The sequence below is a fragment of the Gasterosteus aculeatus genome, chromosome 1 (assembly GCF_964276395.1).
Source record: "Gasterosteus aculeatus chromosome 1, fGasAcu3.hap1.1, whole genome shotgun sequence".
NCBI classification, from domain to species: Eukaryota; Metazoa; Chordata; class Actinopteri; order Perciformes; family Gasterosteidae; genus Gasterosteus; species Gasterosteus aculeatus.
Genome location: NC_135688.1, coordinates 13,326,477 through 13,352,258, shown reverse-complemented (window position 1 = coordinate 13,352,258; position 25,782 = coordinate 13,326,477). Strand labels below are relative to the sequence as shown.

Sequence of the window (25,782 nt, the reverse complement as noted above, 5' to 3'; positions counted from 1 at the left end):
GCACCGACTACGGACCGCGACGACTATTTTACGCTTCGGCGAGTTTGAATGTGCGCTTCCTCAGTTTAGCTCAGCGGTCTCGGTTTAGCTGACTGTTAGCGCGCTGCTTCAGAGAAACATGAAGACCCGTTTAACAGACTGTCGGCCAGCAGAAATCCATGCGGACCTTTCTGCTCGGTTCTCTGGCGACGGCAGGCAGCGTTTCCTCGGTGGATGAGACGGTCCGTCACAAACAAGTCTAACACAATAAACTCATTGGAGGTTTTGAAGCCAAGAAAATAATGTACTGCAACGATTGTAGGACGTTAAGGGGTCTCTTTTGTTGGGACAAGCAATTTCACAGTGGAAACAATAAAGGACCATTAAGTTTCTGGTGGCCATGTCAAAAGCATGGCAAGTAAACAGACAAAGACAACAAAGTGTTGCATTTAGATCCCTGGTCCTCATGAAGTTGTTACACCTTTGCCACTTTGTTAAATTGCCTTGCAAATAAATGCTTTGCTATTTGTTTAAATCCAAATCCTTTCATGTAATGATTTTTCACATGTCATTTATATTAGCTCACACACCTCAACCATTTGTTCTTGGCCCGGCTCCTCTGTCAAATTTTACAACCCATTGTGGCCCGCGAGTCAAAAAGTTTGCCGACCCCTGCTATAGACCTGTCCTAGGAGGGATATCTAATGGACAACCAAGTACTGCAAGCTAGACTATTATGCAGTTGTAGACACAACAAAGGGGGTCCCTGGGGGAAGAAAATGAGTTTAATATGGCTATTAAATGTGATTAAAACTAGCCTAAAACTAATTACATTTTAGTCGAGTTTTCGTCGACGAAAACTAGACTAAAACTAAGAAGGATTAAAATGACTGAATGTGACTAAAACTAATATGCATTTTTTGTCTAAAGACTAAGACTAAATCAAAAATAGCTGCCAAAATTAACATTGTGTCTCAGTGTAACTCCACCCTGCTAGAGTCTGTCCTCATCCTTCAGGACCTTTCTGCTGCATTTCACACAGTAAACCACCAGGTCCTTCTCTCCTCCCTTCAGGAACTTTCTGATACTTTCTTACTGTCTCAGGCTCTGCTCTCTCCCTTCTCTCATCCTACCGTGACGGCCACACCTACCGGGTAAACTGGAGAGGATCTGTGTCTGAACCTTCTCATCCTCTTCCGGGTTCCGTCCTGGGTCCCCCCCTCTTCTCTCTCTACACTAACTCTCTTGACTTGGCCATTCACTCGCATGGCTTCTCCTACCACAGCTATGCCGACGACAACCCACTAATTCTCTCCTTCCCTCACTCAGACACTCAGGTGGCAGCACGGGTCTCTGACTGACATCTCTCAGTGGATGTCCGCTCACCATCTGAAAATCAACCCCGACAAGACTGAACTACTTCTCTTTCCAGGAAAAGGTTCTCCTACCCAGGACGTGACTGTTTGGCAACTCTGTGTAAACGCCCACTTGGACTGCCAGGAACCTCGGTCTGACACTTGATGCGATCATGTAGATACACGCTCTACAACATCAGGGGAATAGGTCCCTTCTAACTCAGAAGGTGGCGCAGGTACTGATTCAGGCTCTTGTCATCTGCTGCCTTGACCTTTGTAACTCTCAGGTCTCCTTGCCACCGCCATTCGACCTTTGCAGCTCATCCAGAATGCAGCAGCTCAACTGGTCTTTAACCTTCGCTCCTTCGCTTTCTTTACTGGCTACCTGTGGCTGCCCACATCCAGTTCAAAACATTAGTACTCACGTACCATGCTGTGAATGGATCGGGTCCAGTCTACATCCCGGACATGGTCAAACCCTACATCCCGACCCGCACACTCCGCATCTGCCAAACTGCTTGTTTCTCCCTCACTGAGAGCAAAACACTCTACAAGATCACCACCCTTTGCTGCCCTGACTCCGAAATGGTGGAATGAGTACTCATTCATTCATTCATTGTGGTCTGATGAGATCAGGACCACAGAGAGCCTTCACATCTTCTGTCACAAACTAAAGACAAACTAAGGACAATCTGAATCACAAACTACAGTTAAAAACAGTCAAACTCAATTTAAAAACAAAACTGTAAAATCCCAGTAAAAGAGATTCACCTCTATTTAAAAAGACAAATTAAAAAGGACACCAGATTGGGCTAGCACAGACAAAGCTAAGATGGTAATTACGCCACGAGGACAATTTGCTTACCAATATGTTCAAAATCCAGATGGCGGACAGATTTCTAAAAGCTTTTTAAAACCACTGGTCCCAATTTCTTTGGTCAAAGTCCTCCTGTCCACCTCCACTCCGTGCTGCTCCAACTGCTGCCTTCCCCCGTATCACACAAGGCTCTTTAAAGGGGCAGAGTGGTGCACATGGCGTCAATTCCGGGACGCACCAGTCGACCCTGAGATGCACCATTAGACACTCACTTGATAAAACATAGATAAATTAAACCGCATCTACAATAGTCTATCAACCACTCAAAAATGAGTATGTTAAGGGGTGGGTATTCGACCCAGCACACAGAGATTCAACCAGGAGTGATAATGCGTAGAAGTGGTTTAATGAATACAGATTTCTAGGGAAGGGGACAGCTGGGTGAGGACACCGGAGGGACGGAGGCAGACGGCACGGCAGGAAAGAACAAGGACAGCGGGATCTGGACAGAGGGAACAGGGTTAGACGATTGGAACAGTAGGAATACTCAGTGTCTTACGAGCCACGATACAGCGTTAAGTTAGCACGCGTGGGTGTGTAACGATCTGGTGCTGGAGAAGCGGACAGCCCGGGTCTAAATACTACAGGGGTGAATTGTGAAATGTGGATCAGCTGTGTGGGGACGGAGCAGGATGGATAGTAGGTGGGGACAGGCAGCACAGACAGACACACACACAGGGGAAAAGACACAAACACACAGGATGGGGAGAACATGAAGCTGACCCATGACAGAGTAATAAAAATAGAAGTCAAAGCATGCAGACACAAAAATCTAAGATTTACTGTATAATTAAACAAAGTGCTTTCTAACGGTTACGTCCATACAGGTATATATATATATATATAGGTGTCTCTATAGTAATGTCCGCCTATATAGCTTAAAAATATAGATGTCCCTCGTTTTACAAGAGAAGCATATGTTAGGGCCTTATTGAGTCATGTTGAAGTGGCGGTAGGAGAGGTCAGAGGAATTTTCACTGAGGAGCCAACAACAAGCAATTTTTGTTGATTTTATATATATATATATATATATATATATATATATTGATCTTTGATTGAAACAAATTGAGCACATTACTTTTAGAAGGCACAAAGGACTTGATTTTATAAATTTGTTGTAGAGGATTATTAAGTTTAACTTTGTTTATTAATCCTACAAAGCTGATGTGTATCCAACACACAAAGGGATTATTTGAAGTAACAAAGGCCAGAGGTGTGTTGTTAACAACAATTAGAAGATGACGACATTGTCTGATTTGGTGTTCCCTCTGCGACATATCTGCTCCTATAAAGTCTTAATACACAATCCTCTCCCAGAAGACAGGACCGAACCCAGCAAAGGACCTTCCTCTATGGAGCTGTGCACTTCCATGTCCCATTAAGAGATGGTTTGGTAACCTGAAGCTATTATGTATGTCACATTTATTGTTGGTGTTATATAATTATACTGGTGTGTATAATCGACTGAAATGTAAAGTTGTGAGGTTGTTATTTGGGTTTTGTGACTGAGGAAACCTGTGTGTCCGGTTTGTACAAATATCTTTGATTTCAATGATAGTATTTTTGTTAATGAATTCTTAATTTTTTTCTGTCTTTAGAGCTACAAGAGGTCGATTGTGAGAGTGTTTCAAACCCTTGGACAGCTGCCTACAGCTGAAGAATATATGGCGGCCAATAACTCAGTGGTTGGTGTTGAATCTCCAACGAACAATTTTAACTATCGGGTAGTCATAGTTCAGGTTTTGGTGTCAGTCTTTCTTTTCATCAACTTTTGGCTAATAAGAACTTTTTTTGTGAGAGACTTTTACACAGTCATGCGGTACATCTTGTTTGCTACAACCCTGCTGTCTGACTCTATATTTTTAATCATAACTGACATCCTGCTTATTTTAAGTTACATTAAGATTACCATGCAAGTGTGGCTGTGTGTTATCATATACATTATTTCATCTCTGTGCATTTTTGTCACACCGGTTACTTTGACAGCAATGACCCTGGAGCGCTATGTGGCCGTTTGCAGGCCCCTGAGGCATGGAGAGCTGTGCTCAACTCGCAGAGCTCTGCACTGCGTCCTCATCATTCACAGCATCAGCTCTATACCCTGCATTGTTGTCCTCTCGATCTTTTTTGCATCAGTGTCCCACAACTTCTATTCCAAGGGCAGAGTATGTTCTGTGGAAATGTTCATCCTTTACAAATGGCAGGGTCATCTTCGGTCAGCTGTAAGTCAGTTTTACTTCTTCATAATGTTCATTGCTATTGTATTCTGTTATATTAAAATAATGAAAGTAGCCAAAGCTGCATCTGGAGAGGATAAAAAGTCAACAAGGAAAGGTCTCAAAACAGTAATTTTTCATGCTTTTCAGCTGTCGCTCTGTCTCATCCAGCTGTGGTGTCCATTAATTGAGGCTGCTGTACTTCAGATTAATTTAATATTATTCATTAATGTCAGGTATTTTGATTACATTACTTTTATTCTTGCGCCAAGATGTATAAGTCCTCTTGTGTATGGCCTCAGGGATGAAATGTTTTTTCATGCACTAAAATACTACGCTCTCTGTGGCTTGTATAAGAAACAGTCATCAAATATACCTTGATTAATACATTTATTTATTTTTATCCTGCTAATCTAAAATGTTAAATAAGTGTATCTTGCCGCGTATATGTATATATATATATATATATATATATATATATATATATATGAGTGTGTGTGTGTGTGTGTGTGTGTGTCACTATATTGCACTGACAATCCCAGTTTCCTACAATACATTATAGCAGCGGTTCTCAAACTTTTCCTGTCGGGCCCCACTTTGGAGGAAACAAAAATGTAACAAAATGGTCCATGCTGAATTTTTATTGAAACAAAGACATTTTGTGACTTTAACTGTTAAAGAGAAGAAGTAAGTGGACATAACTAAACAGGGCTGTGATGTTGAACAGTGCGGTTCGATCCGTGTTCTCTCCATAATTTGCATGTCTTAGTGTCCTTGAGCAAGACACAAAAGCCCCAGTGCTTCACAGCAGCACTCTCCTCCTAAATTACTAAGGATGGGAAAAATGCAGCAAATCATTTCCCCATGTAGGATTAATAAATAAAATTATAATTTTTAAAAAATTGACATTTTCCCCAGCCCCTCACGCCCCACATGTAATACCTCCACGCCCCACCAGGGGGTCACACCCCACAGTTTAAGAACCACTGCATTATAGTGATCCACACAACCTTCTTTTGGTCTTTTCACAACAAAACATGTTCATGAGTAGTATATAACATATGTGTGGTCTTCAATAAATAGCCCAATCCAACCGTTGTTTGAGTGTATTGTACAATCTTTTAGATTTATCAATAGAATCTAAAAGAATCAGTGAGCATCATACTTGAGAAATCTGTCCAACTTTAATTAACGAGGCACTTTGAAGATCAATACATGTTGCAGCTTTTTAAAGCTCCCTGTCTGCCATCAAGGTAAGCTTTATGGCATATGTATTTTATTTTCAGCCGTATGTATACAGGTATATATTATAAAGTATTCAGCAAGATTAGGTAAGTGTCTATCTCTATAGTAATGTCCGCCTATATGGCTTAAAAATATAGCCAGATGTCCCTCCTTTAACAAGTTAAAGGACCCACGTTAAAGTGGCGAAACGAGAGGTCAGTGGCATTTTCACTGGGGGGGGCAACAAGCAATTTTTGCAGATCTTTGATCGACATGTTGAGCATGATACCTTTAGAAGGCGCACATTACTCAATTTTCTAAAATTTATTGTAGAAGATTATTAAATTGAACTTTGTTTATTTGATTTGCTAGTCCGCTCAAGACTATGTACGCATTCATTAGAATTCCGGGCTTTTTCAATATGGGACCGACTATTAATGTTGGATAGATATTATTTCTCTTTCTCGTTGAAAGTCAAATGAGATAAGATGAGATAAGATAAGATGATCCTTTACATACACTGTAGTTTTACAGAAGTTGAAAACTGCAATGCTACTGCAGTAATGGTGGCTTCTTTGTGTTCAACCACAAGATTGATTTGTCCACTGGATTTGTCTAAAGTCACAGAGGGACGTTACCAGAAGGTGGCAATGGCGGCACTGTTGTGAGCAATGGTACAATTGTGGTCTCTATGTTTGTTTTGCACTCATTCCTACAAAGTGTTATTTCACAGCCCTCACTCACAACACTGCAGTTCACCTCGATGGATAACATTTGACTTTTGTAAATTGGATTGGACCATTGATTTGGAATTGAAATATTTGCCAGAATGCTCTGACACGGAATGGACGATTTGGTAGATTGCACGACATGAATAATAAATAATAAAAAATCTGATTAAAAACAGATATTTTTGTATATGCACATGTACTAATTACGATTTCCAATTTGTAATGTCTGGAAAGGCGATGGGCAATGACAACTCATCTTCTCGTCTTTTCATCTGTTTTTAGCATCAGCCTCATAGCTTTTTATATAAAAATGTTTGCTCCGTGGAGTTATTCATTTTTTCCTTCTTGGTCCACACACTAAAAAGCTATGCCGTCTTTGGCTTATTTAAAATAATTACTCGCTAAACATAGATTCAGGAAAAGTAGGCAATTTTTCAAGGCTTTATTTTTATAAGAGTAATTCTTATTGCCTTACTTTTCAAGAAACCATTTAAGCTCCACACTATTTTCTTGCTTGCCAATAATTGGGGCAGGAGGGGGAGTTAGATTTAGTGGAGCTCATCTGTACACATCTGACAGTAGTACAAACTAATTGTTATACTGAAGATAAAAAGGCCTTATCTGAAGCTGAATAGTCATTTTTATTTAATTTTGGTGCTACTCATTTATCACTTATTTTTGTGTTTCTGCACAGCTTGTTGTAGATAATGCTTTATGTACAATAGCAATCTGCCCGTGATGAAGCCACACACAATCATCACCAACACAACATATTAATCCAGGCTCACAGGAAATGGCAAAAGACAAGGACGCTCACTCAAAAATAATTTTATTTTTTTGCTATTACATGATCAGAGAAAAAAACAATGATGCAAACAATAGCTTTATAAAAATATGTCTTTGTTACAACAAAACAAAAAATGAACGAGCTGTTGGATAAGCCCTGCACTATACATTATTTACATTACATTATTTATTATGTAGAGTCTATTATCATTACTCAATCATGGCTCATAGCTGGTATTCATTAATCAAATAAATAGTCTTAAATAAGGATTAATACAACATTACTCAATGTAATTAATGCAAAAAGAAGAGAATCAGGAAAATAAACATGCACTTTTTAGCTGTTTTTCAATATGCCTGTCTTTTATTCTTAGTCCTCTCGTAGATACGCCTCATGCACCTCGTGCTCCTCGCCGTTCTCTATAAAGGCAGTGTATTCTGCCATCCTTTGGATCTCTTCCACTTTAGTCTCTGCCAACTTCTTTTCTGCATCCGCTGACAGTTTCCGAGCTTCCCCCACCTGTGACTGGGCCACCTGGATGTTTGTCTCCACTGTGATGGACGCCTGCTCGGCACCTGGAGAAACACAAAGGTGCAAACACACGTGTTGAATTGCAGAGAAGGTTTGAGGGGTTTGATTGATTTATTCTTTTCTTCAGACCCGAGAGACACTGCAGATCCCGTTTCACTCACCAGAGGAGTGCGCTGCCTCGGCTGCCATTTTACACAAGTCGACAGCATTGATCCAGGTTACCTCGATGCGTTTGCATTCATGTAGTCTGTCACTGGCCTGTTAGGAGAAAGAGATGAGACCAATGCATTATGACCAATGTGTCTTTCTTAGATAAAAGCCGATTCAACATTTTCAGATTTTAACAGAAAACATTTCAAGCTGGAGTGCATTTAAATGTGTTTTCAGACACACAAACCAACCTTTGCACGCTGACCATTGATCACCTCCAAGAACGAATCCTTCTCTGCTGGGGTCAGTTTTCCAAGTGCGGCTAAATACCGTCTTTGGACAGCAATGCGCGTGTGCACAGCCTGTTATCAAACAGAGGCAGGACAGACGGTCAAGGACAGCACGACTTCATTCAGAAAAAATAAAAGTAAAAGTCTTAATTTTTACATGTGGAAATCAACAGTGGAAATATAAAAGCAGTATCTGAAGTTAGATGTAAAGATCTAAAGGTCTGTTTAATGTAGTAAGATCATTTCTTTCTTCAGAGCGATTAATTAAACCCTCAAATCGACAATTGTAAGTTAAAAATAAAAGGTTTCACATATGAAGGAGACCTACCGTTGAGTAGTCTGCCAGGGCATTTATTAGAGCCAGGGAGGTCTGGGAGAGCAAAGTACTTGAACTGTCTGTCACCACTGAGGCAGCTCTTCTGATCAGAGAGTCATGAGAGAGGTTTTCCAGTTGCTACAAACAGAAGGAAATGCAGTATGATGACTGTCATTGCATTCAATGTCACCAAGGACAAGAACAAACTTGTTCCGAAGCGTACTGGTCTCTAATATGAGAGTAACTCACCTGTGCAAAAGGGGTAGCGTGAAGCCCGCGGCCAGCACTCGAAGGCGCTACGCTGATGTGCTCGGAATCTATCCGTTCCCCCAACTTCTGAACACCGGGCTTCATGCTGATGAAAGATGGTGCAGAATATCGTTAGACTCCATCAATAGTACTTCAGCTCACAGTTTGGCCGTATCGTGAGTTGCAAATCTTGTAGTTTGAATCCGGTAAATATAAAGGCATTGGCTGAGTGAAGGCAAAGTTAGGATTCATACCTTATGAAACGCATACAGGCTGCTCCTCTCCTCAGCCCGGCCGTGTTGCTTCGCAGCAGCGACAGGTCTGTCTGGTTTCGCAGTAGTCCTCCGGCAGCACGACTGGCACACACTGAACACTGACTAACCGCTTGCATTTTGCAGAATATTAAGGTCTGCTGCACTTGGAGAATCTGTCTTCTATGATCTATGTAAAACGAGTTGCTGACTTTAGATTTACTGTTTTCCGCAATTCCTACTAACTGGCTTGTCTCTGTGAAACCATAAAACTACTCTTTTTTGGATGCTTGCAATCTTTCAGTCTGCTCGACGATGACCAACTGTGATGTCCTGCCCGTATTTGTACGGCCCCAGCACCTATTCGTTGCGTAAAAGGTATTGATCTGTTGACTCTTCTTACAAATGTGCGTACTTGGCTTTATCTGAAAAACAGCACAGGGACAGGAATTACGTGCAGGTCTCGCTCCCTCTCCCCCTCTCTCCCCCTCTCCCCCTCTACCCCTCTCCTCCTCTCACCCTCTCCCTCTCTCCCCCTCTCCCCCTCTTGCTCACACTTTATTTTGTGTGTGTGTGTGTGTGTGTGTGTGTGTGTGTGTGTGTGTGTGTGTGTGCTCATGAGAAAGATGCTTGATGGATTTAACAGGTTTAACAACCCTCTAACGTCATAAACTATGAACAATGTCATAAATAAACCAACACATTAAAAGGAGAGCTGCAATATTACTCTTGGTTCATATTTGTCATTATATTAAGTTGTATTTTACTTTTAAAATCTACTCTTATTGTGGTTTCCTAAACACACACACACACACACACACACACACACACACACACACACACACACACACACACACACACACACACACACACACCACTATAAAAGATACAAGCTTTATAATAATAGTGTTTGTCTGTTTCTTAATTCCCATCATATTCTTCATTTTCACAATAATACAACTGACCAAAGCTGCATCCGAGGAGAATGATAATTCTTCTTTGAGAAAGATTCTTCATCTCATGCAACTGTAGTGCTCCTTAATGCAACCGGCCCTTCAGGTTGGTTATATATAAATTAATTTACCTCAGGTGCTTCAAATACATGACTTTCATGCCTGCTGTCCTCCTAGTCATTTTATTAATTAATCCAGAGATTGAAATGCTGTTACGGCTGCTGGTTCAGAAGGTTAAAGGGGAACAGCAGTAACTTGTTCTTCTGTTTCTGTTTTAGAAAAAAAGAAGTGGAAAAGAAGTGCAAAGCCATGTCTGGCTTCAGGGGGAGCAGTGGGAATTACGAAGTAATGCTTAGTTGAGTCTGGAGACTACAAGATTGAAAAGCAAAGCAAAAAAACATGTTTTTTTAGAGCAAGAAAGACGTGATTGTAATGTCATTAGCTGATACAAGCAGAACAGACGGATATCTCCAAATGAGCTTTTGAGTTGCATTGTGGGTAATGTAGGCACCATGTGTTGTTGTTCCAGACTTGCATTACTTTGAACATGTCAGTTAAAACTTGTAGACAAAGGGGCATGCAAACTCATTAAACTGCAGAAGTTATTTAACGTCTTGCCTTGAGGCCTGTTGTTTTATCTCAAATTACTTCAGTCCAATGCAACATTATCTTACACATTATCCAGTTTTCTTTTCTCTGCCAGAAGTGATGTACATTTTACACTTCCACAGCCTGAGAAATTTAATTAAAAAAGCTTGCTGACAAAAGTTTGTCAATAGCATCCATTCTGTTCCGATAACCCGCAAGTTATCTGCTCGGCTGGAGTCTGCTGGGGGTCAGAGGAACAAAGTTGTTTTGGACACAGATATTGGACCAATCACCTGCAGCCCCCATTACTGATGCAGAATCTACGTAAAGAGCGCGCTACAGTTTCTCTCACCCGAGGTCACCAAACAAACAAAACATTTTGTTTGCTCAATTAGACTGCGTTGAGTTAATAATCAACCATTCTATTAATTACTAAGCAGGGGAAACAAGACGTGCGCTCTTGAGATGTTGGACAATGTCTCACCTATGGTGCAGCTCGTTGTATGCCGTTTACACTACATGAACATCTCGTTATGGGTTCCATCATGTTCTTTTTGACACCGTTTTGATGCGGTACCTGCAGGTCGGCCAACTTCTCTTGTGTGGTGACTGACGTACCGTGTATTTGTGTGACACTGGAACACTGTCAAAAAAGATCAGAGATCGAAGTGCATCCCATGTTTATTCAGGGATCAGCAACTCTCCAGATTTTTTTGTAAACCTTCACAAACGTCAGAGCTGCCTCGCACAAACGCTAGAAACAAACCCTGACACCTTGGTACCGACAAAAATGTAGAATGTGGATTTTGTGGAATTGGATTCGTGGTTAATTTTTTAACACAAAAGTGTTACAAGCATTGATCTTTTGTATCGGATGTCAACAACCTATACCCCCGCCTCTGTCTCTATGGTAACGTATGTTAAACCAGGTAAAATCAGCAGCCAAGTGCAATGTCCATTAACCCTGACTTACACCATGAACCTGTCATTAGCCATAAAGAAACCTATGTTGATTATGTCCACAATAGATCTGAACATTTATGAGTTCAAAATATTAACAGTGTATTGGTAGTATTTTGAGCAGGTCTACCAAACCCCCGTTTGATGCTGACAGCTGAGTCTTCATTGTCTCGCTAGACTAGTGTCAAAAAGATACACTTTTACTGTGAGTCAGACAGCAACGTTTTTATGCTTGAAATAAGTCTGTTTTTATTTTTGTGCCTGATTGAAAAAATGATTGTCAATATATATGTCAATTTAAAAGTGATGTAATCTGTTACAATTAAAAGTCCTGCATTCAAAATGTAACTGGAGTAATACAAAGGTATTAAAAATAACCTTACAGTATTAAAGTAAAAGTACTAATTATGCAGGGTGACAGATTATAATAACTGAATCATGAATGTGCACTTTAATGCTGCTGTTTTTAACGGTAGGGCTATTTTTTGCTAAAATAAGACAGCAAAATCATTTAATTTAATGATATTTAATATTAATGATGTCAATTTGCTAAGTAAATTCATAATAACTTTTGTACTTACTATAGAAGTACATGTGCTTAGTTACTTTCCTCCAATGGCTCCAACTGTTAACAGTTTGATTCGCATTAGGCAGGGACAGGCCTTTTAACCAGTCTCAAATATCATTAAGGTGCTTCCTTTAGAGTCAACAGTGAACTTTAAGTACAGCACTATGAATATTAACTGGGCATCTCAGCGCCACTCACAGCTCATGATCCAGGCCCAGGACTGTCTGTAGGTTGTCATGACTTCCCTTTACTCACTGCAACAGTATATTTGCAGCTTAGAAGCTCACAGTCCACCAGTTCACTAAAATGAGGGACGCTGCCAAAACCCTTTGCTCGCTTGCTCAATAGTTCACAAACTGCTTTGTACAAGACACAGCTGGAACAACTGACCCAGGTCCCCTGAACGTGTCTAAACAGCTAAATCACCACAGTGACGACAATCAATACGATAGGGTCCTTATCCAGCTGCAAAAGGATCAGCTATGTGAAAGTGCTCCCTATCAGCAAAAAAAAAGTCATCAGCAATGAATGACCTTGAAGAAGATGTTCCAAGAGTGATCTGTGCAAATTTATAGGAGTACACGTAGCATCATTAGATAGACCTCTGCAGCTCATCCAGAATGCAGCAGCTGGACTGGTCTTTAACCTGAATGGATCGGGTCCAGTCTACATCCAGGACATCCCAACCCGCACACTCCGCTCTGCATCTGCTTAACTGCTTGTTCCTCCCTCACTGAGAGCAAAACACTCGACTAGATCACGACTCTTTGCTGTCCTTGCTCCGAAATGGTGGAACGAGCTCTCTGATGACATCAGGACTGCAGAGAGCCTTCACATCTTCTGTGGCAAACAAAAAATACACCTCTTCAGACTCTACCTCGACTAAAAATACTAACAAATTGTAGCACTTGATTGTACTTATAATGGCTCTTATCTATAGCAAGTTGTGGGTTTGTATCCTTATGGTTGAAATGCACCTATTGTAGGTCGCTTTGGATAAAAGCGTCAGCTAAATGACATGTAATGTAATTAAAAGTGTCTTTCCCTTTGTAGCTTATTTTATGTCATGCATTGTGAGCTTGTTTGATTAACTGCTACTACACAGGATCCCGTCTCCCTTCTGAAACATGAGTTAATGAGAAACACCGTACTCCATGACGGTAGCATGTCAATAATGTGTCTCTGGAGGAATTGAATCGAGCCAAACATTTGAGATAAGGGGCAGAACCTCCCAACGATGTCGTACATTAAAGCTGTATGATAAGAAGCACAGCGCTCTAAAGCTTTTCTTCAGACAGATGAGGACATTCTTAGGTGAGTGGACGGCTCTTTTATCAAAGGTCTTCCAGAGGTTATCAATTTCAATTTGTGTTCTGCCAACCTTTGATCAGCTTGATTCTATTTAAATGTTGTCTGACGTTAAACGTATTTGTCTTTAACAGGTTTAGTGCCCAGTTGAAAAATGCATAATCTCACTGAATTTCCAGGCAATGCATCTTTCAACAAAAGCCTGTCTGTGATCGTCAAGGTGTGTGCGGTTATCCCCTTCTTCTGCGTCTTCCTCTACTGCATTGTTGTCATGCTGCACATTTTTGCATCTCAGAGGCAGTACCTGGACTCCCCACGTTACATCCTGTTCGCCTCTATGTTGATCAATGACACTCTCCAGCTTTTGTCTTCCGTGCTGCTCTTCCTCTTGGCCATGGGCCGGGTGAAATTTGCATTCATCTATTGTGTTCCTCTGCTATTCCTTTCCACGGCCACTTTCCAGAACACACCTTTAATCCTGGCCACCATGTCTCTGGAGTGCTACGTTGCCATTTTCTATCCGCTGCACCGGCCGGCTGCCTGGCGCTCAGACCGTGTCTGGGTGATCATTCTTTCCCTGTGGCTCATCAGCTGCATCTCCCCCATCGTCATCTACTCCATAGGCATGAGTGATCCTGCCGGAGTGGATGTCCTCTCTACCCCCGTGCTTTGCAAAAGTACTGTTATCAACACATCTCAAATCCAGGCTGTGTTCCAAATCAGTGTGTATATTCTCTTTTTTGCCGTCGTGGCAGCTGTCATCCTTTTTACATACGTGAGAATCCTGCTGGAAGCGAGGAAGCTGAGACAGGACAAAGTGTCTGTGAGCAAAGCCATGCACACCGTGCTGCTGCACGGCTTTCAGCTGCTGCTGTGCATTCTGGCCTTCACTCACCCCATCACTGAAAGTCTCATCGTGCTGAATGCCAACTGGCTACCAGAGGACATAGCCTTTTTTAATTATTTCTGTTTCATCCTCATGCCGCGCATTCTCAGCCCGCTAATCTACGGCTTTAGAGATCAGAATTTCAGGGGCAGCATCAGGAAGACAATTTTCTGTTGCTCAAACAAAGTAAGACCAGACAAGAGAGGCAAGCTTCGGGACAACTTATCTGCTTCTTGAACTGGACGATTAACAGTAGTTTTGACAGACAACTCAAACTTATTGCAAACAGGTCAAAAGATGTACGTGACGTTTAACCACATCTTTGCCATGTAAAAATCACTGATGACAGACTCCTTAAAAAGGCCTAAATGGTTATTAAGTCTAGAATTTATCAACAAAATGATCAATTAACAATATATTTGATTTTGCTGCAGTCAACAATATCAGTTATCGCTATTCAACAAAGAAAAGTGTGTCTCGTTTTAAAATGTATTCAGCATGCAGGGCGCCATTCAATCATTTTACATGGAGGTTAATTTAGCGCCATCACTACTGTCTACTATTGCTGTAAAACAACATCAGGCAGTGGTCTTATGCATGTGCCATCAGCATCGTCAGAGTTCAATTCAGTGAATGAATTCAAGGTGCCTCACAGAAAGCTGCTGGACTCCATCTCTCATTTTTCAATACGCACGCTCATGCAGGAATGTTCGACAGGGTTGCAACTTATGCCTCCAGTCTTCTGTAATTGCAGATTAGTAAACGCATACGTTTAATATGTTGTGAAAAACTGCTGAAGGAACACCAGAAACGGATCAAAAATTGTAATGCGGGTCTTATGTTCGTTTGCTTTTTTCTCATGATATTTTTGTGCAGGCCTATCACTAAGTCAATTATAAAATGATATGAGGAATAAGAGGTTGTGTGGTTACCTTTAGACCCCTTATGTACTTGATTGTTTTGTTACATAACATTGCATTATATGTATATATTTTAATAACACTGTATAGAAATAATTGACATATATATATATATATATATGTATATATGTGTGTTTTTCCTGTTTTTGACCCCAAAATTACTGTTAGTATTCTGTTATTCTGTTGGTATTCATGATAATTTGAATGTGTTTTTCATTCTTAACGTATAAGTGAGATAAGTGAGAAGAGATGTACTAGAAAATATAAAGCTATTAAAACACCAAAAAGTGATCGTTTTCATTTTTAGTATTCTGGATGTAGGAGGAGGGTGGGTGTGGGGGGGGGGGGGTATTAAAGCGTTTGTTTTGTATTAAAGCTTTTTAGGAAATCAACGAACGAACATAAAATACCTTTTAAGACGCATAAACGTGGGGAACAATTTGAACTATGATCATTTTCTGGAGGTTTAGATTACTGCGTTGAAATTGACCCCAAGGTTATGCCATGTTAGTAGATGTCGAGGTAACAGGATGGTTAAAGATTCCTCTAAACAATGAAGTCCTTCAAAGGCTCTTGCGGCTCACATCATCGGGTCGATTCGAGGTTTTCACCTGCAGGTGTCGCACCGACTCAATACTTTATGCGATATACCTTTTTTTTTTGCAAATAACTTCCCGTAAGAACTCACTTTAAGCAAATTAAAATGAGTTTCCTGAAAATGGAGTAAAATATACAACCCTTTTCATTTTTCATCATTTCCATGAAACGCGTGTGTTTGGAACCAGCTTCCACAGGCTGTTACGGGACCTTATAAACTGCAGGGAGATCGACGTATTCCAGGTACAAACAGTGTGCAAATAAACTAAACCTATTGACCCGGCTGCCTCCGGCCCGCAGGCCGGTACCGTGACCCGAAGGAGGAAGCCGGTCTCAGAGTAGAAGAAGGAGATGACTGTGAGGGACACGCCGTGTGAGCCCTGCGGATCAGAGAGCAGCTCAACGCAGAAGAAGAGGCGGGAGGGGGGCGGGGGAGTCGTGCATTATCACGCCGCTGCTGCACGAGATGTTCCCCGCGGGCGCTCTCCTCTCTTGGGGCCTCCTGACCGTCGCCGTGGTCCCCGCGTCTTTGGGGGAAATGTACACGTCGCTGCTGAACGTGAAGCAGGCGATCGGCGTCGAACGGAAGCTGATCGGTTACTTGAGGACTTACATCGACCACGAGTCGGAGCGACTGGATGACATCAAGCGGTGAGTGACGTGCAGGAGGACGCGCGTGGATTCGCGGTGCAACATCTGGAGAAACAGCACTGCACATTTTGGTTGAAGAAGAGTATCCTTACTGTAAAGCTTCTCTCAAACCCGGTGAATCCTCCGCAGACTGAGCAATAATGACACATGCGTTATGAGCACACACGTCGATGTTTACGGTGGCATCTTTAGACCCACGGGTGGGAATGCTGGATTTAGATTGAATTAGTACAGTTGTATATGTAACAAAGTTTTCGGTTGTTTCTTTACAAGAAGAAGAATCCGCTGCAGTTGCTTCCATTCAGAAACCTTCATTATTAAAGGCCCATCCAGTCACTTTCCACCAATGTATATTTATGATTCAGCTATTTCCGTGTGCCTTTCAATTTTCTGGAGCGCCTTTGACCACATTTACTTAATGGTGGTTGCTGTTTGTGATGTGAAGTTGGAAAATTACACATCTGTTTCTTTCCGTCTTTCCCATCCAGAAAGTCAAATAATGTATTTTGTGTAATGGCATGACATTTAAAAAAATATTACTATTGTATTCATTTATATGTTTTCATGATGTCAACATTTAGGTATCAGTAATCAATTTTTACTTCCAGTGTGTAGAATAAAACATTTAATAAAATGTATTTCTGCTCTATGAGGTAGACGTTGGTCAGTTTTTAAAGGCTTACTGCCAAGAGCGCTGCGAGTTTTCCAGCGCTCACTTGCTGTGTGTGAATCTTTCTGAGTTCTGCTTCTTTTTGTAACTGCCGTCTATATCTTGCCAACAGTTTTCATGCCAAAGTTTCAGACCTGCACACTGAAGTTTATAGAGGCCCGGCGGCTGCGATGGCAAACCCGCTGCTGGCATTCACCCTGATCAAGAGGATGCATTCAGAGTGGCTGAATGTAGTGTACAGCAACGAAGCCCAGGAGAACGCACAAGGTTGGCTCACTGGCTTCTGTACAGGCACATCTGGTGATGATAACTGATGCCCCCCCCCCCCCTCCCCCTCCCTCCTCTTCTCTGCTATCACAAGCGCCCCCCCCAGTTCACCTCTGGCCCTCTGGTGTCCAGCCCTCAGGTCCGGTTACGAGAAGGAGGAGGGCGATCTGCCCAAACTGGAAGACCTCCAGGGAGCCGCCAAGGCGCTGATGAGGCTGCAGGATGTGTATGCTCTCCAGGTCGCGAGTCTCGTAAGGGGTCGTTTCCAGAGAGTCACTGATGGCAAGTCTATCGACGTCTACCTGCCGGCAGTCTCTGTCCCGCTGTCTGGTGATGACTGCTTTCAGGTTGGAAAGGTACATCCATTATTTTGCGGAAGAACTCCAAAGTCATGAATTATGAAAACGTACAAACACCACAAAGATATTCCATTAATTTTCCATTAAGTAAAAGTCATTTTTAAAAGCATAAGATGTATATAGTAACAGCTGAATTCACTTTAAATATCAAAAGCAAAAATGTTCATACTTACGTACCGCGATGCATTAAGGTATAAGCATTTCTTCACTGTTGTTTGAGGCGGAGCTGGTTATACAGCATTAACCAAGGTGGTTGGGTCCAGAAGCTCCCAATTTATGCTTCTTCCCTTCAAAGAGTCACTTGATACATCTGAGTCGTTGATCTCCGCTGTCATAATGCAGGAGTAAGTGGAAAAAGTTCTGTTCCGTTCTTCTATCATTTCTTTTGGTATCAAACAGTTATTGAAATTAAATTAGAAGTTAATTTGGAAAATTAGTTGTTGGAGTATAAAGTAGAAGTTTATCACCCGTCATCGCCCTTTTTTGTAGTAAAATAAACTCTGATTTTTAAACTAGTGAAAAGGAGAAAGATTTGAAAGATTTTCATTGATTAACAAACCCGGTTAAAAGGTTTGCAAAATAATTTTATTCCGAACTTGTCAGTCACTGTGAGGTGGAAATTCATTCGGGCTGGGAATCCCTTTCATGGGATAGTGTGAAGTAAGAAAGGGGGGAAAAATGTTCCACTACAATATATCCGGCTGTTTATGTGATGCATTTGCCTTTACTTATACTGAGATGATCTTACAGCCTCTGCTGCTTCCAACCGCCTGATTTTATTAAAACAGACATTTGTTCAAAGCAGTATAACAGATGCTTCCATCCATCCATTGTCAAACCGCTTATCCTGCACACAGGGTCGCAGGGGGCTGGAGTCCATCCCTGCCAACTTCGGGCGATAGACAGGGTACATCCTGGTCGCCAGCCAATCGCAGGGCTACACAGAGACATACAACCATTCACACTCACACATCTACGGGCAATTTAAAGTCCCCAATTAACCTGATCCAGAGCATGTCTTTGGACTGTGGGAGGAAGCCGGAGATCCCGGAGAGAACCCACGCAGACACGGGGAGAACATGCAGACTCCGCTCAGAAAGGCCACTGGGCGGAATCGAACCCAGGACCTTCTTGCTGTGAGGCAACAGTGCTAACCACCACGCCACCGTGCCGCCCACAACAGATGCTTCCTTCAAGCTATTCTGAGACCTACAAAATATAGAAATACATTGGTTCTTTACAGACTGTCTCCAAATGATGGGATGCAAAGTTGTGAACTCAGTCGGTTTATTGTGTTTTGGGGGGTTTAATGGTATACTGTATTTTTTCGTTTGTGTGCTGAAGATGGGTTGTGGATACAGTCTTGGAGCCTTGTGTCACTCAGTTTTCATTTGGGTGCTGTCAGGCTGGTAGTCAGCACCTACTTTATTATTTGATGTCAGCTGCAAAAGCAACTTGTGGCCAGTGTTTAACAGACATGTAGCTTTATCCACAATGTGTTTGCTTGAGGTCAGTCATCTCTCAAAGAGACTAGAGCTGCACTAGCTGATTACTATTCGGAATTATTTCAGTCCTTCTCTTGAGCAAGTATATACAATATTTGGAGGTTCACTGCTTTTATCAATTAGATCAAAGACTCTTTTGAAAGAGACTTGAATACAGACATAAAACACACAACAATCCAACACAGAACCAGTCTCAAAAAGCAGCATCAATAACACATTGAATTCCTCCACTATGTTTTACAGTCTCAATAAGTCTATGGTGGTTATCTCCTATACTTCCTGCCCTATTTATCCATTCCTCCAACTTGCTATCTAAAGACTAAATGACGAGATAGAAAAATGCAGAAACTGGTCTGATTCTGGCTGCTGCCACAGGCCCACCGACTGGCTGACTGCTGCTAGATGGGAGCCCACCGTAGTTATTAAAAGTGACCCGGGTTTGGATTTCACGCAGGTGGCGTACGAGCAGGAAGACTACTACCACTCGGTGCAGTGGTTGGAGGAGTCGGTGCGTCTCTTCAGGGGAACGGGAGGCATTTGGAGGCCTGAGAATGAAGGGACTTTGGAGGACGCTCTGGATCATCTGGCCTTCTCTCATTTCAAGGTGGGTCGAAGAACACTTGAGAAATGTACATTTGTGAGATGATATATGGACGGCACCGCACTGAATTCCTATCATTGTTTTAGACAGGAAACGTCTCCCACGCTCTCAGTTTATCTCAAGAACTACTGCATTATGGTAGGAATTTTGTCCCTTTTCTTTGAATCATGTCTTTCATATCTTTGAACTTGCCTCAACCGATTCACAGACGTGAGTACTTCAAGCAACATGCTCTACGCACTTTGCACTCGTTTTCTTCTCAGATCCAGAGAATGGAAGGGTTTTGCAGAATGTTGAGAAATACGAGAAACTGCTGGTTTCAAGTTCACCCGAATCAATCAGGGCGAATGAGCTGAGGAGACCGACCTCCAATCATTTAAGGACCAGAGACACTTATGAGATGCTCTGCCGGACCCAAGGCTCTCAGGTATTTGTCACAAATAATAATTGTGAGCACATGTAATGTTTTAAGGGAAATGTATGGTTGAGAGAATAATACAACAGCCAGAGTATTCGTAATAGTTAATTTGGAAAAACTCATCAGCCGTTCATCCAATAGTTGAGCTTTTTCTAGAAGATATGTTTGTTTTTTTGTTGCCTTTTAAACAGCTCCAAGTGGTTTGTCACAGATTCGTGTGTAACGCGGTTCTCATTTGCCACAGAAATATTATTCTTCATTTTTTACATTGTGCTAATGAGATTGTGTGCAGAAATAACAATGTTAAGAGTAGTTGTTGATGAAAAATGACAAATAAATAGTTTTGAACTTGTTAATGGTCTTCAGATGCCCGTTTCTCTTTAGCAGCCGCTGCAGTTTGAAAACCCAAGACTGTTCTGTGATTACTTCACCAACGGGAATCCTCAGCTGCTACTTCTGCCCGTCAGACGGGAAGTGCTGAGCGTGCAGCCGTATGTGGTTCTGTACCACAACTTCATTACTGACAAAGAGGCAGAGGACATCAAGAGGACCTCCCATCCCGGAGTGAGTGACTTTTACTCATCATTTCTAAAGTCTAGAAAATGGAAAACATACAACGTCTTCATTATTTCCGCATTTTACCAACTAAGCCATGCATGCAGTCTCAGAGAGCCTCTTAATGATTGTACAGTAGATAAATATATTGTCATTTTGCTATTGCAATTGAAATGCCTTATTGTTACATTGAAGACTTGATTCTCTAAAAAAAAGTTTTCACACAAGTACTCACAGGTACCTATCAACTACTTTAAGCTTTCCATTACTCTGAAAATGAAAGTGAAACGGAATTGTCAGCCTTTGAGCAGGACTATAAATCAATTCCCGTGTAGAACAAAGTAAAAGAAGAGAAATGTTTCTCGGCCTGAAAGTGGATCTCCTTTTTCAAATGAACCTTTTATACACCGCCTTTAGGATGGCACACTGTGTAAGCTATACGTTGAACCACTGGTGTCCCGTGGCCTGATACTGTTCATCTACGACATGTTCACAGACATTATGTTGAATGCTGTTTTTCCTTCTGACACTAAGTATCTCATAACAAAGCTGCGTATTCACCTGCGTTGGTACTTTCTCAGTGGTGGACAGTTACCAAGTACTTTTTCTCAAGTTTTTTAATTAAGGGCCCCTTATGGTGCTTTCACTGCATGGATATGGACGCATAGAATCTGCTGCTTACAGATCAATGATTCTGCAATAATAATCATATACAACATAGTGTTCTGAATGGCTCCATTGTTTCGAATAATACGTATAATTCGTATAATTTTTATGACGAGATTGTCTTGGCTGCATTGAAGAAGGGAAATATGAAGTGATGTGTCAACAGATTGTTTGAAATTGGATAAGGGTAACTATAACAAAAATACATTTTGTAAACATGCATATATTACAATCTGCTTTGCTGTGGGTCTTGTTGGTTGCTGCAGCACAAGCCAATCTTTTCCTGCTGGAAATTCCCCATGGAGGAAGAGTTGGTCAGCTTCCAAACATTTTAGCAAGGCCGAAAGGAATGAAGGATACATTACTGTAAAAACTTGCCCGAGTGCCTCAAACTGTCTAAATAACCTTGCTAGGCTCTGCTGGTAAATATTCAGTTCAATGTCACAGTATCAATAAGAAAGCAACTATCGCTTTTCTGCTCATTTTTATGCCAAATCTTCCGTGAATGATCCTCAGAGCTGACTCCGTCTGGACTGTCTGCTGGGATTATTCATTTGGTTTCTTAGAAGTTTTGGCATTCAATGAATTTTCCAGGCCTTCCTGCGATGGAAACCCCTATGGTTATTTCATCATTATGTCAGCCTGTGGGCTTATTGAAAACAGGCCCAGGGTTCCAGGGTGTTAGTTTGGAGCAGTGAATAGCCTTCCTTAACCGTGAGCAGGGCTCCCGACCCCGGAGCTCATAGCACACGCCTGTTGTTTGGAGTCCAGCTTGATGATGAATAGTGTGTAAAATAGTAATTGTTTTTCAGTGGTTTTTACCATTTTCCCCTCTAGAGGAACCTTTGGTAGCTCAAGGACTTCATGTCTCTCACGACAATGAGGTACCTGGAAGTCATCAGGAGTTTGATCTGGAATTTTAATCAAGTATATTCTGTACCACTTCTCCGCATTGTACCAGTCTACGTACCCCTTTAGCAATTGTAAAACACGTATAAAACAAAAAAACAGCAATCAATGATTCTTTAATCTGCTCTAAGTTGGTATTTTTGACACGTCATTGCAATGCTTTTCCATGCTTGTACCCCCTTTTCCACAGGGCCTACTGATAACAAAAAGTATGGATGCTGTAACAATCACACACTCATAAAATGCTTTTCTATTCTATTTTTCTATCTTTGATGACAAGTTGAAACGATCTGTGGTGGCAGCTGGAGAGAAACAAGCAACAGCAGAGTATCGCATCAGCAAAAGGTACACAAGACGCAGTTACTTGGTAGATACTGTATATGTGTTTATGCTTTCAAGTAGTTATTTATCGATATCTTATTCCTAGCGCATGGCTGAAGGGCTCATCACACTCCACTGTTGGGAAGCTGGACAACAAGATCTCCGTGCTCACAGGTTTGAATGTGAAGCATCCATATGGCGAGCATCTCCAAGTGGTTAATTATGGGATTGGGGGCCATTATGAACCTCACTTTGATCACGCTACAGTGAGTTGATTGATATTGTTTAGCAAGTTCAGACATGTTACTGTTGTTGGTGCCTACTGCAATATATATATATATTTATACCAATTGCTTACATTTTTTCCAGTTGCCTTCAAGTCCTGTATTCAAGCTCAAAACTGGGAATCGAGTGGCAACCTTTATGATATATGTGAGTCAAGTCCTACTCTAACCGTCACATGACCCAAGTAGCAGCCAGAGGTTCTTGGGTTCTTGTTCCTGTTCCTCTAAACCACAAAACAGGCCTGTGCATTTCATGCTGCAAGACTGAAGCAATTATACTTTGATCAGCTGTCAAACAAACTCTAATATTCTCTGGCCTACTTCTATCTCTTTGCTGTTAGTGGGTTTTTCTTCATTTCAACCATGTTTATTTTGTAACTTATCAGTATTCATATATTCTGGTAGTGTTTTTATCATTAAGAGTCCATCATTTGAGTAAAATTGGATGGTGATAATAAACAAAAACAGAGCAGCAGACAGAGTGGCTTTTCATGAGGGGAGCACAGAAACACAAGACACGACTCTGAAGGAATGTCCTTTTCCACAGCTCAGCACTGTCGAAGCAGGTGGGTCCACAGCCTTCATCTACGCCAACTTCAGCGTCCCCGTTGTGGAGGTAAACAACTCTGCAAGTGGTCATATGAGCTCTAATCTGCAGTTTTTCTTTTGCCTGGAGCTACATTTTTTGCACCTCACCCGGCGCTTCACTCACATTCTCTGGTGCAGCTGTCAAAATGCTCAAAGGTCAGAACGACGGCATGAGATCCTCAGCTAGATAAACAGCTAGAATTACCAATAAGAAGGTATAAGAACCTATGCTTTACCAAACATAAACTACAAATATATTATAGTTTTTGCTTGGTGTCTTTTGTGTCGCAAATTAGTTCGAAATTTAATATATTTTATCAATCAAATTAATTGTGAAATTGTAATAGTCTACTACATTCTGACAACATATCAACCAAAAAATGAATCAATTGACCAAATCATTAATTGTCCGATTGTTTAATAAACATCTTTGTGAATTGCAACCTTTCAAACAAAAGTTTTTTTTTGTGGTTCTACATTTCACAGAAAGCTGCCATTTTCTGGTGGAATCTCCATAGAAACGGTCAAGGAGATGCAGACACGCTGCATGCCGGCTGTCCTGTGCTCATCGGTGACAAATGGGGTAAGAGTCAGTAGATCCAGTATGATGTGATTATGCTGCAAAAGAAGCCAAAAAGTTAGTTTAATATAGAAAATAAAAATGTTAACTGATCTAATATCAGTGCTTTCATACAGATATCCTTTTGTTGCATAATTTTCATGGCCTCTTTCCAGTTTGAAGCTTTCTTGGCATGCCGCTAATATGCAACATCTGACTACGCTATATCTTTAGAGATGTTACAAAGTGCAGTTGAGTTCCTGCTTATTTTGCAAGCTGAGCAGCTGCTGTTGGTTGGCCCAGATCATAGGACTTTTGAAATGTGTTTTAAGGACCCTGTTAAACTGACAGAAGTCTATTAATCATCAAAAAGCAGCATAAGAAGCATTTGGTGTGTTCTTTTTTAGCAAACACAAACATCAGAAATTAACGCTGTGGCTCAAACTAACAAAACAATATATGTATGCATTTTGTGCCTGTCATTGACAAATGAAAACATATTTCCATATGTTTCAGTGGCAAACAAATGGATCCATGAGCACGGCCAAGAGTTCCAACGCCGCTGCAGCCTGAATCCTGAAGAGTGAGAGCTGGAGTGACGGTTGGGCCCCTGAAAGTGAAAGAGCCATCCTCTACAATTAAGAGGCGCGCTTGGAGGCAGAGGGGAGGCGAGAGTGAGCACACGGGCAGGGAAGGTGAAAGCCGTCGTGGGACAGCCTGCATCTGTTATTGGAAGCCCCAAGGGATCCTGGAGCGCACAGTGCTGCAGTCCACATGGATAGCAAAAGACGGAGAGGCGGCGTAGCAGAGGGCTGGGGAAGTTTGCAATCAGCCAGTAGAAGCCAAATGCTCTCTGTTCTCCTACTGGCCAGTTCTTGGAGCAAGGCTTACAGACACTCTGCTGGTTTCTGTTAACTATGCTTGGCAAGGCTGTTTGCTTTCATTACAAAGCAACTCTGGAAAAACTGTACTCGAGTACACGCATGTGTAAATGCAGAGGTTTGAAATATGTGCTTAAATCAAAAGAAGATGTGTATAGAATGATACACGAGGCGTCTTTCATCTACCTTATGCAATGGGAATCTGTCAAGAATAAAGTTGTGTTTTAGGGTTTTAATATTCAAGTTATTTAAATGTGATGATGCTTCCATTATGTGCTGGATTAAGCGGACACACGGCATATGTCATCATATGAGTGGCAAAATATTTTAGGACAACATCTGTGCTTAGTACTGCCGATTAGCAACAGAGAGTTTGATTAAAGTTATTCCGTAATGGATTAGGTCAGACCTCAGACTGGTGGTATGAGTCAAACGAATCAGTCATTGTGAGTCTGCCAGATAAATCCCGGCTGACTGAACAATGTGGTTATTGCTGCTTGTGTGACACTCTTTCAATAACTGGCTGTCTAATGGAACAGATGAACCAGATCCAGCCGCCACTTATTGAGCCTCAAAGGCTGGGCGTCATTAATCACGCACTGCATGCCAAGTGATTGGGAACAGGTCTGCCTGAGACTCCTTGTCCAAACTTGCCTTAACCAAGCTGTCTTCATACCACTCAGATATCTGCACCTAAGTAGGTTATAACCAATCTTAAACAGTGTGTAGTGGACCAAACACAATTAAACTTCACTGTGTGAGCTCGGGCACCAGCAAGCATTTATGAGGGACCTCTACAGGTTAAATTATGG

The 25,782-nt window shown here is 41.6% G+C and overlaps 3 protein-coding genes and 1 pseudogene across 4 annotated transcripts; 3 read left to right on the top strand and 1 right to left on the bottom strand.

Annotated features, from left to right (window-relative positions):
• Positions 1-3,811: 3,811 nt before the first annotated feature.
• LOC120825473 (odorant receptor 131-2 pseudogene) lies at positions 3,812-4,829 on the top strand (annotated as a pseudogene).
• Positions 4,830-7,194: 2,365 nt separating this feature from the next.
• diabloa (diablo, IAP-binding mitochondrial protein a) lies at positions 7,195-9,751 on the bottom strand. The gene is made up of 6 exons (XM_040192141.2): positions 8,960-9,751; positions 8,706-8,811; positions 8,469-8,594; positions 8,102-8,212; positions 7,862-7,958; positions 7,195-7,744 (listed from the first exon to the last, which is right to left on the bottom strand). Exons 1-6 carry the CDS (start codon positions 9,094-9,096, stop codon positions 7,539-7,541), a joined length of 783 nt encoding a protein of 260 aa, XP_040048075.1. The 5' UTR covers positions 9,097-9,751; the 3' UTR covers positions 7,195-7,538.
• A 3,613-nt stretch (positions 9,752-13,364) lies between these two features.
• Positions 13,365-15,402, top strand: or95a1 (odorant receptor, family 95, subfamily A, member 1). Its single transcript, XM_040205127.2, has one exon. The coding sequence runs from the start codon at positions 13,488-13,490 to the stop codon at positions 14,454-14,456; it is 969 nt and encodes a 322-aa protein (XP_040061061.2). The 5' UTR covers positions 13,365-13,487; the 3' UTR covers positions 14,457-15,402.
• Positions 15,403-15,687: 285 nt separating this feature from the next.
• p4ha3 (prolyl 4-hydroxylase, alpha polypeptide III) lies at positions 15,688-25,206 on the top strand. 2 transcript variants are annotated; one of them, XM_040191213.2, is made up of 13 exons: positions 15,688-16,387; positions 17,170-17,324; positions 17,457-17,680; positions 19,643-19,792; positions 19,876-19,927; positions 20,053-20,216; positions 20,592-20,771; positions 22,618-22,682; positions 22,765-22,924; positions 23,028-23,090; positions 23,490-23,558; positions 24,017-24,113; positions 24,606-25,206. In XM_040191213.2, exons 1-13 carry the CDS (start codon positions 16,203-16,205, stop codon positions 24,674-24,676), a joined length of 1,635 nt encoding a protein of 544 aa, XP_040047147.2. In that variant the 5' UTR covers positions 15,688-16,202; the 3' UTR covers positions 24,677-25,206. The 2 variants fall into 2 exon arrangements, with proteins under 2 accessions (XP_040047147.2, XP_040047154.2); XM_040191220.2 differs by having other exon boundaries at positions 15,780-16,387; positions 20,595-20,771.
• Positions 25,207-25,782: the final 576 nt, after the last annotated feature.

Excerpts from the sequence above, each read along its gene's own strand:
- diabloa (XM_040192141.2), bottom strand. The coding sequence starts at position 9,096 with ATGCAAGCGGTTAGTCAGTGTTCAGTGTGTGCCAGTCGTGCTGCCGGA. Across the intron at positions 8,812-8,959 it reads GCCTGTATGCGTTTCATAAG|CATGAAGCCCGGTGTTCAGA; the intron begins GTATGAATCCTA and ends ATCTTTCATCAG. Across the intron at positions 7,959-8,101 it reads TCAATGGTCAGCGTGCAAAG|GCCAGTGACAGACTACATGA; the intron begins GTTGGTTTGTGT and ends TTCTCCTAACAG.
- or95a1 (XM_040205127.2), top strand. The coding sequence starts at position 13,488 with ATGCATAATCTCACTGAATTTCCAGGCAATGCATCTTTCAACAAAAGC.
- p4ha3 (XM_040191213.2), top strand. The coding sequence starts at position 16,203 with ATGTTCCCCGCGGGCGCTCTCCTCTCTTGGGGCCTCCTGACCGTCGCC. Across the intron at positions 16,388-17,169 it reads CGACTGGATGACATCAAGCG|TTTTCATGCCAAAGTTTCAG; the intron begins GTGAGTGACGTG and ends TCTTGCCAACAG. Across the intron at positions 20,217-20,591 it reads GCCGGACCCAAGGCTCTCAG|CAGCCGCTGCAGTTTGAAAA; the intron begins GTATTTGTCACA and ends GTTTCTCTTTAG.